The sequence below is a fragment of the Gopherus evgoodei genome, chromosome 6 (assembly GCF_007399415.2).
Source record: "Gopherus evgoodei ecotype Sinaloan lineage chromosome 6, rGopEvg1_v1.p, whole genome shotgun sequence".
In the NCBI taxonomy this organism is placed as follows: domain Eukaryota; kingdom Metazoa; phylum Chordata; order Testudines; family Testudinidae; genus Gopherus; species Gopherus evgoodei.
Window position 1 is genome coordinate 50,029,058 of NC_044327.1, and position 19,378 is coordinate 50,048,435.

At 38.5% G+C, this 19,378-nt stretch overlaps 1 protein-coding gene across 1 annotated transcript in view; it reads right to left on the reverse strand.

The window, feature by feature from the left end:
- Positions 1–19,378, reverse strand: part of LOC115653793 (contactin-associated protein-like 4) — a 292,466-nt gene that overhangs the window by 82,825 nt on the left and 190,263 nt on the right. Inside the window, exons 5-8 of the mRNA XM_030567453.1 lie at positions 10,653–10,856; positions 10,306–10,478; positions 7,614–7,757; positions 4,727–4,988 (exon numbers count right to left, since the gene is read on the reverse strand). Of these exons, the coding sequence (XP_030423313.1) occupies positions 4,727–4,988; positions 7,614–7,757; positions 10,306–10,478; positions 10,653–10,856 (783 nt within the window). The remainder of the gene's footprint in view (positions 1–4,726; positions 4,989–7,613; positions 7,758–10,305; positions 10,479–10,652; positions 10,857–19,378) is intronic.

Here is a 19,378-nt window from a genome sequence, read left to right on the forward strand (position 1 = left end):
TCCACAGCTCCTTTCTGGGAAAGGGTGTGGTAGGAATTACAAGACTCAGCAGGGGCCTCAGTGCCTGGTCACAAGCATAAATAACATTATCTTGCAGAATAAACTGATTTGTGAATTATCTTCTTCAGGAAAACTTCCTATTAATGCTATTTACAGAATGTGTTATTTTTCCCAAGGGAAATATTAGAAGCCTTAGCCCAGATTCTCCCTTGTGCTGCCACAATGGTAGACACAAAGCAGCACTAAAATAATTGTACCTGACCATAGAAAGATCATCCCACTATAGTGGGATCCTTTGGTAATAAAGAACTGTCATAGCAACCACTGTTCTTCTCTTGCCAGTGTAGAGCTTCCCTGCACTCTAATGATCTCCAGATGACAAAAAAAACAAACAAAACAAAAAACAACCCTTGGGACCATTGGCAGACAGTGTAATTGATAGCAGCCTTCAGGGGGTTGGCTTAGTATAGGGTTGTTCCAGAATAAAGGGAGTACAAGACTGCCTTGGCTACTGACAACTTTAATATTTGAAACTGGACTGGACAAGGCACTAGAAAAATATGACTCTTATATAGACAGTTATGTAGCATCATAGGGTTGGATTTATACTGAAGTATTTAGACCAGTCGTGGGCAACCTGCGGCCTATCAGGGTAAGCTGATTGCGGGCCGTGTGACATTTTGCGGATGTTGACCATCTACAGGCACAGCCCACCACAGCTCCCAGTGGCCACGGTTCACCATTCCTAGTCAATGGGAGCTGCGAAAAGCAGTGGGCCACAAGGACATGCTGGACACCGCTTGTCCCAGCTCTCATTGGCCGGGAATAGTAAATCGCGACCACAGGGAGCTACAGGGGGCCATGCCCGTAGATGGTCAACATCCTCAAAATGTCTCACAGCCCGTAATCAGCTTACTCTTATGGGCCACAAGATTCCCACCACTGATTTAGACCTATCAGGTGTTTTTTTCCATATCTTCCATGATATTCTTAGTACTATTGCACAGATAGAACTAATCACATGTATCAAAGTGTTTTATAAACTTCAAATAAAAAACACCAAAAACCACAACCAGATAAAACAGTTCTAAATGTAAGTCTTTTAATCTGCTCTTGCAAACAACTGAACAAATAATGCAGAATGTTTCTATCAAAGAAGAGCTAAGTATGCCAAAACATAGGATTTGGATCATTCAAATGAAGACATCAAAAGACAAAGTTAAATCTAAGTAAGAATGTTTCCCATTTCCCAGGAATTTAATTAGTTCCCTTACACTACCCACTGTAGGGCTGCCCTTCAAGTGACGGAAGAGAATATAAGTAGCACATATTCTACAAAACTTCTGTTCTTCATACCACGTTTTTATAATGGCCAAACACAAATTTTGAAAACAAAATAATGTTTGCATATAAGCCATTTTCCCATTCATCAAAGAACAGCATAAGGCCTTGAGGGCCTAAGATAACAGAAATGAAGAAAACATAACAGACACAATCCTTTGACATAGCTCAAGTTCCTCAACATGTCATATACCCCAACAGCCTGTTGAGTTGTCCTTTCGGCACTGCCTTTTGCCATGCTGGGATGATTTTGGGTTAATGTCTTCATTCAGACTGAAACAGATTTACAGTCTAACAAACTACATCAGTCTCTAATCCTTGGTATAGCATGCAGGCTCAATAAACTTTCTGCTCTTATAGGATTCCATTTTCAAAATATTATCAATGAAAATCACAAGTACTTGAACAGTGCAGATTACAGAATGTTCTGTCACAAAGAGGCAGCCTGCATGAGTGATTAAAGTAGAGGAACTAATTTGGTCAATTGGAAATGGGTAATAGAACTTTCACAACACCATCTACACGTTTGACTTGTTTATTGTAATTTATTGGGCATGCACAGAAATACACAAAGTTGTCTGGAGATATAGCTCATCTCCACTTTGGACAGAATGCCATCCAGAAGGATGCTATTGGAGTTGCACACCCATTCGGCCCACCCTGGAGTAAGGACCTCAATAAAGTCCCTTGGTTAGACCTGAATGCTATAGAATGCCAGTGGGAGAGGTAAAATGAAACAGTCCAGAGAAAGTCCTCCACTGCAGATATTGACATAAATATATTCAGTTCATTAATCTAGTTATTTGTGTGGGAGGGGTAGTGTAGTGCTGAATGTCTGCAGCAGAGGTCAAGTGGCCACCAGTGTAAATTTTGCTGATAGAAATTGTATGTTTTTGGATATTTTTAAATCTCTCTGTGGAATTTTGACAAGAAACATTTCACAAAAAACAAACTAATCAACAACAATCCCCCCCACACACAAAAATGAGGAGGAAAATGGTGATTTTAATCATGCTATTAGGGCAATAACCTTTAAAAAAATACACATAGCCATGTAGGTGGTCAGGTAGGCCACCAATATGGTAGTATGGTAGTATCTGAGTTCTACAATTACACTTTCTACAAAATATCACCCAGAGTTCTGTGTGAGGTCACCCGTGACAGAAGGAAGATCACACACACACACACACATACACACACACACACACACACACACACACAGCAGCGTATATGGCTTATAGTAAGTAATGAAAGACTTTGAGCAGGTCTAGAAGACAATAATGTGTAGATTAACCTGAAGTACAGCATCTGAATGTAATGGTTTTAAAAATCATTTAATTAAAATTACATATTTAAAAAGGCAGTGCACATTAATAAACTGGGTAGTAATATCTCGAACATTCATCCATATTGTAACTCAATTTGGACTCATCATTGAACACAAATTAACTTTGTTTCATTTCTTCCTTTCTTCTTTAAACTGTGTTCTATTGCTTTCTGAACATTTGATGACCAACTTGCAAAAGAGGCTTCAAAGGAAAAAAAGATATGAAACAACTCGTCTGTAAAGAAGGATTTTGCTTATTATAACTTAATCACTCATGAATTTAATATGCCATTCTCCTTTTTATATGACTCAAAAAATCTTTAAAAAACTCACGGTAATATATTCTGAGAACTATACTGAAACTAATATGCTCTGATTTAATTATCAAATTTTGTATGTGTGAAAGCCAGGTCATAAGTCTTTGCCTGTAGGGGAACAAACCTGTCCAACCATCCATAATTTAATTATTCAATCTCCAAATGCAGACTTGATTTGCTTCAGTGAATGTAGCAACAACAAACACTTCAAAGCTCAAGAAGAAGTTCACAGTATGGTTTTATTAGATAATTCCTGCTTTAGGAGAGAATAGGAGTTGTAGGTTTGTTTATTTGTTTAAGAAATGCGGTAGTGCTCTGCATTTGCATAGATAAATGTTATTCCATATCTCAGACCATATGGAGGGCTTGTTGTATTCATCACATAATAAAGCTAAATCACATTTTAATATAGCATTTCAAGATTTTTTGTGAGGATTTTCAATCAATCGGGAATATGTTATGTATTTTTACTGCCACTTTATAGTTTACTAATTTGTCATACATACATGTCAGTAGTCTAGTTAGAAGTCATACTACCTTTAGCAGGCCTATTAAAGTGACATTGCATTGAAGCCATTTCATTAACATGTATCATATAATTGAGCTGTGATTGAAACAGCTTCTGAAGAAGTCTAATATATCTCAGTAAACTACACATCATTGCCACTCTTACTGTGGAATTAACATTTTCTGATGGTGAGCTTGGGGAAGTTTGGTAGTAACTAAAATGGTGCTCTCTGTACATCATTTATTTTAGTTTAAAACACACACTGGACTGATCCTGCTCCCACTGATAGCAATAGCTAACCCCCACTTATTTTCAGTAAGAGCAGGATTGTCGTCTTTATGCATATTTCAACATTGCTTATTACCATTACTGGCATGCAATCTTTTCCTGAATTAAAATAATCAATTGTTTAAAAATTCTTATTTTCATCATTATAGACATGTGAAGAGATATTGAGCTGTAGAGTTATATTTAATATTTCCTCACCCCCACACCCAGGAATTAGCATTCTGTATCAGCTGGCATAGATAATGGAGAAGAGGGATCACATCACAGACAGAGAAATGGTGTGTCCTAGTGGACAGGGCACTGAGCTAAAATTCAGGAGACCTCGGTTCCATGCTCAACTCCGTTGCTGACCCAGTGGGGGTCTTTGAGAAAATCTCTGTTTCACTGATTGCCCTCTGCTTTGTCTGTCTTATCTATTTGAACTGTAAGCTCCTCTGGGCAGGAACTGGCTCCTACTACATGTCCACCCAGTACCTAACAACTTTTAAGTGGGGCCTCTATGCACTACTGTAATACAAATATTTTTGTATCAAAAGGAATCACATAATCTCTAGTGAGAACATTGCCAAATATTAGCTTCTTAATAGTCTAATAGTCTAACTGATTTCCCTTTCCCAGATGGAAAATAAGATAAGATGCTCAAATTCTACAATTAAGGGATTCATGGAAGTACCTGCAGACTTAGGTCCTGATTCTGCAATGCACAGTCATGCAAGTAATTTGTTTCCTGGGAAATTTGTCAGTAGTTTGAAATGTGCACATATGAATGTATGTCAGAAAAGGGAAAAAAAACACTGCTTTGGAAATCTTCAGGCGTAATACTCACATGAGCAAGGATTACTCACATGAACAAGAGTTCCAGGACTGGACCCTTGGAATGGATCGTTGATCCAAATATAATAGCTCACGCGACACATTTATGCATAGAAATTAATTTTCTGTTACCTGCAGTGATGTCACTTTGTGATTTTCCTGGTTTATAGATGCTCATTTTAACTTTCCCATCACTCAGATAAAGGAGGACACCACCGGAAGTCTGGTGTAGTTTAGTGGACAACAAAAGTCCCTCCTTGTTCCAGGTGCGAAACTGAAAACTGATGGACACTTCATCTTGTGCTGATGTGGCAGGCAATGCTAGGTAGCTACCGGAGCTCAGAAAAGTGACAGGAACCATCTGTGCCTCTGAACAAGAGAAGGACATGTTGCCCTGAAAATAAATAAAATAAATGGAGCATTAGGGAATGTTCTGAGAAACACAGTTCATTCTACATGTAGTTGCATGAAATTATGTGTGGATACCATACCACTTATGGTTCATCATGACAATAAACAAAGGCTATTGTTGAATTCATATTCATTTTGGATGTTTTAGTCCAAAATTCAAGTAGGACTATGAATAAATAAGAATATCAGACATCAAAAGAAAAATTCTCTAGGTTCTTCATCAGAGCATAGAAGTCAATTCCCACACTCACCCATCCCCCCACCACAGCTGACCAGAAGAGAAGGGACTATTTATGCCCACAGCTGTGCAGTAAAAGCTCTTTCTTCAGCTGCACCAGGCTGAGCAGCACCCTAATAAGAAGCATGAATTTAGTAGCGCTAAAGGCAATGTGCCCAGTTGGCAAACAGGGATCCTACAGTACACATACAGTTATAACTAGTGCTACAAGATATGTGGATCAGAACAGCAACAGCAGATTTCCACAGATTAGTGAGAGAGCTAGTTAGAGAACATTTTATGACTCTTGATACTCATACAATACGAACTATATGATCTAAAACACTTGCTGGCATCTTTCAAGCTATAAATAAAAATCTCACTATATCAGGGGTTCTCAAACTGGGGGGTCGGGCTCCCTCAGGGAGTAACGAGCTGTCAGTCTCCACCCCACTTCAGCATTTATAATGGTGTTAAATATATAAAAATGTGTTTTTAATTTATAAGGGGGCTCGCACTCAGCGGCTTGCTATGTGAAAGGGGTCACCAATACAAAAGTTTGAGAAACACTGCACTAACCGATTTTTTTTCCAAGCAATTAAACAACTTTTTTTTTTCCTGGTTGACACAACAACCTTTACATTTTCTAAGGTATATAGAACTATGCCCTACCATTGCCAGGTTGTAACATCTCTTTAAGAAAATATACATCCCCAAATCAGTAAAATATGTTTTCTTTTGAAGAATCCAGAGAGAAACTGGAACACACACTTGCTTCTGACCTTGGCAATATTATGTCTAGACAGCAATTAGACACCCATGCTTGGGCTATAGCATGTTTCATTGATGTGTAGATATCTGGACCTGCAAGGTGAGAGAGTCCCAGAGCTCGAGCTCCAGCCTGAGCTGGAAGTCTACACAGCAATAAAACAGCCCAAGTCAGCTGCCATGAGCCAGCTGTGGATTGTTCTTTGCTGTGTAGACATACCATAAGTTTCTCTACTCTGTTTTTTACTGTCAGTGGGGGTGGGGGAGGAAGCTCTCTGTTTATGAATGCAACCACAGAAAAGTGAATAGTAAACTGAGTTGACCCACAGTGAAAAGGCAATCATCAGACTAATAAAACTTGTTAAAAGCTAAAAGCTTTACCATCTGCAGAGTCTCCTTTCACATCATTTGGACAGCTGCCTGATACCATATCAAACGAACACACTGCCTATTTAGCAGGCATTCTGTTGTAGCCCATATTTTCTAGCACTTTTAAAACCCTAAGACACTTCCTAAATATTTTTCAACTAAAATAAAACAGCAGTTTATATTATTTGAGATGAAGCTGATGTAATTTCTGATCTCTTGTTCAATTATTCTGTAACTGCATCTTACTAAACAAGTTCCCATAAAGAGGCAATCAGAAAGGATACTACCTACTTATTTGTTTTCTATCATTTGTTATTGAACTTCTGCAATGTTTTCAGAACAGGTTCATGCAACAAGTAAAACAAATTAAAGCCGAGAAGGGCTCAGATATTCCAATTTATGGGACAGAGAGAGAGGAACTGACCTGATTGTTTAGCCATATTTTGGCCCCAACTCAAAGAGAAACATTATGAGGTTGGAAAAATCTTTTATTTATTTATAGGTATTTTCTTTTTCAATTCTTTGCTTCTGGCTAACATTGGAAGTGGAAATTCCAAAAACCTCAAAAAAACTGCTCATGTGATATTATTGCCCTGAGAAGCAGCAGTAATTATAGCAACCCTTGCAAGAAAGCATGCAGCAGTGAGTTTTGCAGTCCAAATATCTGGATGCTACAGGCTTGGATAGGTCAGATAAGTTACTGAAACCAAACCTCTAACTGGTTGCGGTTTGTCTAGTCACAGCTCTTGGTTGTACCATGGCAAATAAATTAAAACATACCAGGCTAAATTATCTCTCTTCAGACACAAGGCAGTCTAAAATGGAGAAAAGCATGTGAATGCCTACGTGCTGCAGAAGTAGCTTCTGTAAGACAAAATGCTCCTGAGTGCTGGTGAGGAGAAAAAAAAAAACATAAAAAAACCCTTCTGGCACTTTCTAGTAGGCAGGTGGTGAGGACATGGCCACAACACCGCTGTACTCTGACCTCTCTACAATTCTGTGTGATAGAAGCAGCACCGTCTGACCTCAGCATTCCCAGAGCACAAATACCCAAATTCTGTTTGCCTCTAGGAAAAAAGAACTGAGGATGGAAATCCTCAGCCTGCTGAAATTCACATGGAAGCAGCCATCTTCTAGCCCACATTACTTGATTTAGACTGTGATTTGATTTTCTATGTATCAAAAGATGAGAAGCTTTGGGTTATTATTACAGGACACTTGAGATTGACTTTTTCTTCCAGTAGGAATCCTTACCATAATATAGATCTGAGGTTTACGTCTCTTTGCCAAATCAATAATGTTTACTCCATTGTAATAAAGGTTTTCAAAACACCCATGAAAGTTCTTGCGTGGTAATGACCTTGATTTTCCAGGTAGTGGGATCCCTCCAAAGCTGAGCTTAGAAAGAGAAGAGAAATCAATAATACTATTAAGTAATTTCCTGAAAATCTGCTTGCAAAGCTGATGATAAATTTTAAGAACAGTATAGCAGCAGCAGATAGAAATTGGCCAATTGTGAATCAATCTATTTTTTTTAGCTCTTTGCTGTCATCAAATCTATCAGCTTAAAATATAGATTAACAAAATGTAAACCATATAAAATATGTATGCATTAAAAAATAATTTAACCTTAGAACCTTTATTTTCCTGAAGAGGCTCTTCAGGAGTTTTAATTGAAAAAAAAATCAAGAAAAAGTAACTTACTTTAGAACTCAGAAAACCTTTACATTTTTGAAGTAAATGGCATATATAGCAAACAGCAGGAGTTTTCAAACTTTTTCAAGCGTGAATTATATTTTAATATAGAGATTATTTCTTGGCCAGTTTATCCTTCCATTTTAGATCTTATAACATCCTTGTAACAACTACAGCAATCATTTGCATGGAAAAGTAATAAAACATGCTTATGCATTTTTAGCCAACTTAATGAAAAAAAGTATTTTATTAGACTGTCAGCTAAAACTCTTCATTTTGGGCTAGATCCTACATGGTGCTGAGCACTCTGGCTTCGATCCAATGAACTTAAGCATGCAAAGGCTTAACTTTAAGCATCTGAATGATCCAGTTGAAGTAATAGGATATTCAGTGCTTAAATTTAAGTATGTGTTTAAGCACTTTGCTGGATTCAGGCCAGGGTGTTAAACACTTAACAGGATCAAAGCCCTTTATTGCGCCCATTCATCTGTTTTGCTTCTCTCAACTGAAAATAGGAGGGGAGCCAGCACCCTGAGATCAGCCAGCACTCCACAGAACTGCTCCAGGGACCAGTGTTTGAAAATCTCTGCAGTACTTTATATACACTCCTTTAGAAAAACCTGTAAATTGCAGAAATGGGAAAGATGTGTGGAAGATGTGAGGCTCAGATGCTTGTTCATTTCTAGATTTGCGGTAAATGGAACTTTAAAATTAAAGATTTCAGAGATGAACCTTGCCAAGTGAATTTTCTTTGACCAACACCTTGTGGTATGATTTTGGGGATGGGAAATCATACCTCCTTATATGTTTGTACAGGATTTTGGATATTACTAGAAACCACCATAAAAATAATAATGAATATAGAAGCAAAAAAGATGATCTATTGACACAGTTTTGACATTATTGACATAAACTGTGACCATACAGATCATTGTTGCAACCAGGGTCCTATAGTTTCACCAGTTCTTGTACAGAGGAAGCCCAGTGGGGTGTCTATGGAAAGGTTGTAGTTTGTTGGTTATGATTATGCTGTCTGTATGTGTGTATCATTTTTGTATTTGAAGTTATGAATATTGGCTATGTATTTGTTTGATTCTAAGTAGCCTCAGTGAAGCATTTGGTCAGCTTCTTGAGAAAGCACTATTCTCAGTAAGTGCCCTATCAAGAAACGCTTAACTGATAATGGACTTTGGGAGATGCCAATCCACATCTGAGCTTTCCTGGGAATGCTCAAACTAACATGTGAACAATGGCGTTGGCCTGCAAAAAGCTGAATCATCCATAGATGTGTGACTTTCTCAGGTGCTACAGACTCCATCCTGTTGCTGTGATTTAGCACAAGAGAACAAAGGGATTTCTGCCCACAAGAGAGAGAATATAAAAGGCTCAGGAAACCCCTCCATTTTGTCTTTAGCTGGCTCTCCACCCCAAAGAAATGCCTGAAAGAAACTGGAACAAAGGACAGTGATTCCAGGGATGTGATTGATTGTGGATCCAGACTAGTCTGTGAAAGAAGCTCATTGGAACATCTCTGAGGATGAGATTTACCTGCATTTAGTTTCCCATTGGATTAGGCTTAGACTTGAGTGTTTTTGTTTTATTTTGCTTGGTAATTTACTTTAATTTGTCTGTTATTACTTGGAACCACTAAAATACTACTTTTTATATTTAATAAAATTCTTATTGATTAACTCAGAGCAAGTAATTAATTCCTGAGGGAGCAAACAGCTGTGAATCTCTCTCTATCAGCGTTATAGAGGGCGAACAATTTATGAGTTTACCCTGTATAAGCTTTATACAGAGTAAAATTGATTTATTTGAGGTTTGGATCCCATTGGGAACTGGTTGTCTGGTTGCTAGAGACAGGAACACTTTCTAAGCCATTTTCAGTTAAATCTGCAGCTTTTGGGGGACATGATTCAGACCTAAGCCTGTGTTTGCAGCAGGCTAGCATTTCTGGCTCAACAAGACAGGGTACTGAAGTCCCAAGCTGCCAGAGAAAATAGTCTCAGCACATCAGGTGGCAGTCCTCACAGGATTTCTGTGACCCAATCCGTCACAGTAGTGTCCTGTACAGTTTTGCAGAAGTATGGTAAGAAGACATTTATCTGATCCATTTCTCCCAAATATAAACTTCACCAACATTTGAATTCTTATAAAATTCCCTAAACAGTTCTCTTCCCTGCACTTATTTCATTACATTTACATAACAAAGGTAATAAATGTAATAAATGAAAGGTAATTTTCACACCTCATAATCAAGGTCCAAATAATTGAGTTCCCCCTTTGCATGAAAATGATGACTGTGTTTATCCACTGTAAAGTTTACTTGATTGTTAAAGTGTTCAATGAGGACTGAATGCCAGTGCTGATCATCCAAAAGGCTGCCCAGGGTAATATTAGCAGAATGAATTTTAGCATCACCTTGAGATGAGAAAAAGAACAAACTGTGAGAATCATTTTATAAAAGAATATTGCTATTTAAACGGGCTCCTAACTTATGGCATACAATAGGTTAAAATAAGCTTAATATACAGGAATTTTTGACACAACAACATCTAATGGGTGCAGCAAGACTATACATCCCATAACCATTACCTAAATTAATGAATAAAGAAAGTTTTCCTTTTACTAATTCCAATGTGATGTGATCTCCATTCTGTCCTCCTCTGTGCAGTAGAACCCCATCGCTTTGCATTGTTTTAAACTTCAGAGAAATCACATCTTTCAGAGCAGTCATGGGTTTTTGACTGAATCTGTAGAGCAGGCAACTTTTCCCATCAAAATCAACCACCTCAGACCCTAGCAATAAAGAAATTAAAGATAACTTGTAATTGTATGTTTAGACAACAAGGGATTTATTTTGCTTCATAGTGCATGCATAAAGTGTGAAGGAAGACTTCCCTTCCCCACTACACACCAACTCAGGACCCCGTTAAAAGTGGTACTCCTTGTTCTCCCAAGTGCCAGGACTTCTCCAAATTTGCACCATTGCTGGCAGTAGACTCCCCAGAGTGAGTGGTTCTGAGGGGGCATAGCCTCTAAATATTACTAATGTTACTTAAAGTACACTCTGAAGCTTGCAAAAAGGTAGCACTGCAGCCTTTTGACCTGGAAGTTTTGGGCCTAATTCTGATCTCATAGTATTCTGACACCAGTGCAATTCTATTAAGTTCAATGCAATTGCTCCTGCTATATACTAGTGTGAGAGGAGCATCAAGCCCATTATGTCTTACTGAGTGAGGGACAGGACTTTCAAGCTACCCCAAGATGGACTATAGCTTTAAGCCACTATTAAGGGCAATCTGTATGGTTTAATATTCATTTAAATTATTATTAGTTCATTTTATTCTGGAAAATGAATAAAGTTAATCTTAGGAAAGAAAACCCACTAATTATGATGTAGTTAGTCAGCCCTGGTTCTTTTCTCACCTAGTGTAACACTGACATCAAAAGAAATACATTTTTTCTACACCAGTGAGATCAGTATCAGGCCATTTAGATTTAGAACTAGAAAAGGCTGCTTTGCTATATCCCATTGGTCATTTCTCAATATAAGAAATATTTTGCTAGAAATGGAAACATCTTGGATACATGAAAAGTCATTAGAAATGTATACTATAATGCACGAAAGAAGGCAAATGCTCTCTAAATTTAACAGATAAAGAACACAGCGAGAGTAGGGAGATTCATGTTTTTATGTTTTTTCAGTTATTTTGTTTAACATTCATAGTCTCAGTGACTTTTTATAACAGGTGCATTATTGCAGCTGCGTGACAGCTGCCCCAATGAAGTCTACTTTCTGTCTTGTGAAAATTTTTATCTAGTCTCTTTCAAGGTCACATACTTTCACTTCATCTGAAAAAAAGTGATTTTAGATATATCAAAGAATATCTGTCAAAATCAGTTGTATATTGAACAAGACAGACATGAAGGAACCGATATCACCAAGAAAAGCTCTTAGAATAGTCACACCTCATAAGTAAAGAGGAAAAAGGTAATTGTCCTTGAAAGATACATTTGTGAAATAAATAAAGATGTAAAGGGCACCCAATAAAATACGAAGTTACTTTTCAACTAACTGACTGATTTCTTCCAAGTCACCAGAAACACATTATCTGTTTACTAACTTTATTTAATTTGATCAAAAAAAAATTGCTCCACATTGTGGCATAAAAATGAACTCAATTCAAATTATCCATAGTATTTAAAGTTAGCCATTTATTTTCACCAGTCAAAAATCCTTGTCAATTTAATGCAGTTATGTTTTGAGAATGTAGTCTGTTGATTTTCTCCACATCTTGTTAATGTACTTTGTTCTTATGAAGAATTCATTTACCAAGTGCACAATGAATATGCATTACATTCTGCCTAAAAAGCATTTTCATTTGAGTATTGTCCTTTGTTATTCCACTGAATAAATGTTGAAAGTAAAAACATAAATCCATGGCAAATACAAATGACGTGCTTTTATGTTTATTAGATTGCAATAAACAAGTAGGAGTGTCAATAAAACAGGGCTTTTTTTTAAGCTTTCACAAATGTAACAATGCAGTTAAAACACTCATTAGACATATTCTTAACAGGCACTGACAATACTGTGCTTTCATTATTGGTAACACACATGTATTGGTATTAGCTGTTGAGCAACAGAGGAAGAATAATGTATATTCCTGCTCTCCAAAATCAATTCACTATTCACAATGAGCTTAACCCTGCAGTACAGTGGCTCTCAAACTTTCGTACTGATGACCCCATTCACATAGCAATCTCTGAATGTGACCCTCCCTTATAAATTAAAAACACTTTTTAATATATTTAACACCATTATAAATGCTGGAGGCAAAGCGCAGCTTGGGGTGGAGGTTAACAGCTCGCAACTCCCCATGTAATAACCTCGCAATCCCCTGAAGGGTCCCAACCCCCAGTTTGAGAACCCCTGCTGTAGTGTCAAGTATCAGAGGGGTAGCCGTGTTAGTCTGGATCTGTAAAAGCAGCAAAGACTCCTGTGGCACCTTATAGACTAACAGATGTTTTTGGAGCATGAGCCTTCGTGGTATTCACCCACGAAGGCTCATGCTCCAAAAACGCCTGCTGTAGTGTTTCCTCAGTCCTTACTTGGGGAAAAAAACCTTTAATATGAATGAGTGAAGACTGTGAAAAGAATGTAACTATTGATCATAGACATTATTAACATTCTTGTGCATCTACCATTTTTACCATCAATGCAATCCCACCAAAGTGTGAGGAACAGGGGGCGGAAGAGGAAGAGAGAGAGAGAGGACAAAATGCATTCTGCTCATGAGGGTAGAAGTTTATGATTCTAATTAACAAAGAGTGTTACTACTTTTTTCCCCTTTACTACAGTCATTAACTCATATTTCGGTGAATTTGCTACCTGAACATCAATCTCAGTAGATTTCTTCTTCTGCCCTTCAAGTAAAAATGTTATAAGGTAAATGGAAAGGCTGATTCACTTTGGGACCACAAATCTTTTAATTATCATTTTATAAAGTCAAAACACAGGCATGTTTTCAGAATTATTTAGTCCATTATTTAGCTATACTCTCAAAGATACAGAAGTCTCAAAATACAGCAGAGCCATCATAAATCACAGAGTGCTGCAGCTCCCTGCATACCACAGAATCAAATTTTTCAATGGGTCTCAACCAGAAAGTAGAGAAGATTTTAGACTCATAGACTCATAGACTCGTAGGTCAGAAGGGACCATTATGATCATCTAATCTGACCTCCTGCACAAGGCAGGCCACAGAACCCTACCCGTCCACTTTTATAACAACCCCTAACCCAGGACTGAGTTATTGAAATCCTCAAAATTGGTTTGAAGACCTCAAGCTGCAGAGAATCCACCAGCAAGCGACCCATGCCCCACGCTGCAGGGGAAGGTGAAAAACCTCCAGGGCCCCTGCCAATCCGCCCTGGAGGAAAATTCCTTCCTGACCTCAAATATGGCGATCAGCTAAACCCTGAGCATGTGGGCAAGACTCACCAGCCAGCACCCAAGAAGGAATTCTCCGCAGTAACTCAGTTCCCATCCCATCCAACATCTCCCCACAGACCATTGAGCAGACTTATCTGATGATAATCCAAGATCGATTGCCCAAATTAAACTATCCTATCATAACATCCCCTCCATATACTTATCAAGCTTAGTCTTAAAGCCAGAAAAGTCTTTTGCCCCCACTACTTCCCTCGGAAGGCTGTTCCAGAACTTCACTCCCCTAATGGTTAGAAACCTTCGTCTAATTTCAAGTCTAAACTTCCTAATATCCAGTTTGTACCCATTCGTCCTCGTGCCTACATTAGTACTAAACTTAAATAATTCCTCTCCCTCCCTAACGTTAACCCCCCTGATATATTTATATAGAGCAAGCATATCCCCCCGCAGCCTTCTTTTGGCCAGGCTAAACAAGCCAAGCTCTTTGAGTCTCCTTTCATAAGGCAGGTTTTCCATTCCTTGGATCATCCTAGTAGCCCGTCTCTGGACCTGTTCCTGTTTGAATTCATCCTTCTTGAACATGGGACACCAGAACTGCACACAATATTCCAGATGGGGTCTCACCAGCGCCTTATATAACGGTACTAACACCTCCTTATCCTTGCTGGAAATACCTCGCCTGATGCATCCTAAAATCGCATTTGCTTTTTTAACAACTGTATCACATTGGCGGCTCATAGTCATCCTGCTATCAACCAATACCCCAAGGTCCTTCTCCTCCTCTGTCACTTCCAACTGATGCGTCCCCAACGTATATCTAAAATTCTTATTATTAATCCCTAAGTGCATGACCTTGCACTTTTCACTATTGTATTTCATCCTATTACTAATACTCCAGTTTACAAGGTGGTCCAGATCTTCCTGAATAGTATCCCTGTCCTTCTCCGTGTTAGCAATACCCCCCAGCTTTGTGTCATCCGCAAACTTTATTAGCACATTCCCGCTCTTTGTGCCAAGGTCAGTAATAAAAAGGTTAAATAAGATCGGTCCCAAAACCGATCCTTGAGGGACTCCACTAGTAACCTCCTTCCAGCCTGACGGTTCACCCTTCAATACGACCCGCTGGAGTCTCCCCTTTAACCAGTTCCTTATCCACCTTACAACTTTCATATTCATCCCCATCTTTTCCAATTTAACTAACAGTTCCCCATGTGGAACCGTGTCAAACGCCTTACTGAAATCGAGGTAAATTAGATCTACCGCATTTCCTTTATCTAAGTAATCCGTCACCTTCTCAAAGAAGGTGATCAGATTGGTTTGGCACGATCTACCTTTAGTAAATCCATGTTGCAATTCGTCCCAATTACCATTGACCTCTATGTCCTTAACTACTTTCTCCCTTAAAATTTTTTCCAAGACCTTACATACTACAGACGTCAAGCTAACAGGCCTATAATTACCCGGATCACTTTTATTCCCTTTCTTAAAAATAGGAACTACGTTAGCAATTCTCCAGTCGTACGGCACAACCCCCGAGTTTATCGATTGCTTAAAAATTCTCGCTAACGGGCTCGCAATTTCATGCGCCAGTTCCTTTAATATCCTCGGATGGAGATTGTCCGGGCCCTCCGATTTTGTCCCATTAAGCTGTTCAAGTCTGGCCTCTACCTCAGTTGCGGTAATATCCACCTCCATATCCACATTCCCGTTTATCATCCCTCCATCATCACTAAACTCGTCACTAGTCTTATTAAAAACTGAGGCAAAGTACTGATTTAGATATTGGGCCATGCCTAGCTTATCCTTAACCTCCATTCCATCCTCAGTGTATAGCGGCCCCACTTCTTCTTTCTTTGTTTTCTTCTTATTTATGTGACTGTAGAACCTTTTACTATTGGTTTTGATTCCCTTTGCAAGGTCCAGTCCAATGCGGCTTTTAGCCTTCCTCACTTTATCCCTACATGTTCTGACCTCACCAAGGTAGCTTCCCTTGCTAATCCCGCCTTTCTTTCACTCCCTGTAAGCTTTCTGCTTTTTCCTAATCCCGTCTCTGAGTTGCTTGCTCATCCAGCTTGGCCTACAACTTGATAAAGCTAGTCAAAGTATTAGTTGCAAACAACAGGTTTGAGTTTTGAAAATGTGTTCATTGTTTGAAGTTGTCCAATGAACACTCCATAGAAATAAATTTCAAACTCTATTCACTGCCTGTGTTCCTTAATTGTTATCACTTTAGTTACATGCATTGTTCCTGGTTAGATAATTGTCACTGTAAAAGAGAAGGAAATGAAGATCAAGTCACTAGGCCTCTGTTTCTTTTAAAGAGAGAGGATGGGAACAGTTTATGGAGTCAGGAGGAGCTAGGTTTGCCACTTGAATCAGGCCTTGCATGAAACAAAACAGCTGGAGAAATTAGGTTACTGTAATATCACAGATAATAGGTCATATTTAAAAATATATTTTTGTCATTACATTTGCACAGAGTTCTTGCAAGTGTATATATTATCCTAGCTATACAGATTGTGGACAGACCTTTGTCCAGCTTACTTTAGTGTTCCAGAGGTTTTGTGTAGCCCTACTATAAAGGGGGTTGTCACAAACCCTTTGCAGCAATCACTTAACAGTAGTAGTGCCAGGGCTCTGACCTGGAGGTTTGAGATCACAGTCCCCATGGTATTATGTTGCTGCCAAGCATCGTCTCCCATCATAATTAATGTGTCTACCAGGAACATTTCTTGAATTTACTAGTGTCCATTTCTTAACTTCTGTCTTTATAGAGCATAGCCATTGTCATAAACCCATTAGAAATTTTAACAAAAATGTTTGTGTCTGGTCCCATTTAGGAAGGGGATGACTGGACCCCTATAATGGCCTACAAGTCAGGGAAACATTTCAACATATCTGTCCTTCTGTTGTGTGAAATATGAATTGTTTGTAGCTGCATTTACTGGTCACCCGCAGATGGACTGAGCAAGAGAGGTAGTAGTTGAGGGAAAAAAGGAGTCTGCCAAAGAGACATATTTAGGCTCCATGCAGCTGCCAGGGGACAATTCTAACACAGAAACTGGCAGCATAGCTTCATCCTCACAATCTGACATTTCAGCTAGTGACAAAACACAGGAAACTGCTGCAGAGATGTATCTAATTGCACACTTTGAATAGGAAGAACAAGCAGCCAGAAGCTGAGAGGCATTATTTTTTGTAAATACAGAGGATATGCTGCCCAATCACAGCATGATGCAGATGAGGTCAATATATCTGAGGAAGAGTATTCATCTGCAGCTGGCAAATACGTTTTTTCTTCTTCTGAGGGGAAAAAAAAACCAATGCCAGTTACACTTAAGGAGAATGAAATGGAGGAATTTGGCAGAGACAGCAGGTAAAAAAAACCCTGAAAATGGAAGACAATATTTTGGAGGGACTCTTTTATTAATATAATAAATATTAAAATAATCTATAATTTCATAACTTATTATTGCTATTTGTGTTGCAGCAGTCCATTAGAGGCCAAGCAGGTCAGGGCCGCTTTGTAGTGGGTAGTATAGAGAAAATGACAGTCCCTGTCCAAAAGAACTTATGCTCTAAAACAGCTTGTGCGGAAAATTTACAACAACTGCCTTACTTATATGGATATCTTTTTTGCAGATCATTTACTTCAGTTAGTTGATAAGCTGAAGCCACCACAGCATGAGAGAGATCGAGGATACTCGCTATCAGTACTTGGTAGCTGTCACTTAGATGACAGATAATACACCAGACAATTTAGAATTAGTGCTAGCGATGATGTGTGATATGATATGTATATGTTTCCCCAAAAATATCATTGCTGTTCCATATGTTTACATGGAAGATGTACTTAGGGGTGTCTGGCCTTCTCTGAAATCCAGTGTAGAAATTGTACAGAGGGGGATCAGTTGGGCTACAGCAAGATTTTTGAGCAAAATTAAACCTGCATGGAAGAGAAAGACATGAGATCTTACAAAAGAAACTACTTCCACTTCTCCACACATATGCACAGACATAGAAACATGATTAGTCAGTAGACTTTTCTTACTAACATAATCTGGGGGCCTTTGGGATGTTCTCTTTAAATAAGTAAAAGTGATTTTTTTGCATAAAAGCGTAAGCGTCCATGCTACAGAATTCAACAACTAAATATCCTATGGTTTCATGTTGTGAGCTGCATGTGCTCTCTAGGCTTTGGAGTACCTCTGAAAAGAAGAGATGAAGAACCATTATACTGGGCATCATAAGTGACATTTGCTCATCTGCAGAGGGCCCACACAAGGCTTATGCTACACCTATGTTACACTTATAGGGCTAAAGTGAGACTTAAGTGGTGTATAGACCCTACACTGGCTCTCCCAACAGGGACAGATTTCACCTTTTTTAACGGTTAACTCTTCAAAGCAGGGATCTTGCCTGCATATCTGTGCATAAAGCACCCATATTACCATACTCCTATTCAGTGTATAAATCACAATTGCTTTAGGAGGTGAAAATCATGCCAGTGAGGGTTGAAAGAGTGATTTAAATGGATCTATACTGACTTATACCAGTGGAGGATCTAGCCTATGGTTTTCACATATTAATCCAACAGCCCATCTTGAATGAGTTGCCACCGTGGAGGGTTATATTAATAAATGGAGATATACACCTAGCTCATCAAATTGGAAGGGACAAGTCCAGCCCACTGCCTTCCCTAGCAGGACCAAGCACTGATTTTTGCCCCAGATCCCTAAATGGCCCCCTTCAAGGATTGAACTCATAACCCTAGATTTAGTAGGCTAATGCTCAAACCACTGAGGTATCCCTCTGACTCCAGAGTATCAAGACAGAACAACATCCTGTAACTCAGTTATTAGCTAGCAGTACCAATCAAAAAAATGAATAGGTCACGTCACTCCAGATTTTATGTGGTTGTAGAATTTTGGAAAATATAAATCTAACTGACAAGTAAATATTCTATGAAAAATAGTATATGTTAACATTGAATGTTGCATAATACAATATATATGATTTCCAGAGTGGGAATGGAACTATAAGAAGGGAATTGAGAATTAAAATAAGGCTGTAACTGGGGAATGTAAATACAATGTAATTTAGTGACTGAGGAAACATTATTTTGGGCATTATTTCAGAATCTATAGAAGGTGGAAGTGTTCAGCACTTTGCTGCATACAGAAAGAGAATATTTGATTATAAGGTTTGATGTAAAAGAATTATTGTCATGAGTTTGAGACAGTTGAATTAATTATGATTAATGATGCCATTGCAATAGTCAGGCAGGTACAGGTCATCCCAAATGAGCACTAATAAAACTCTTACCCCACATCATAAAATCATATATTGTGTAAATACCGAGTAT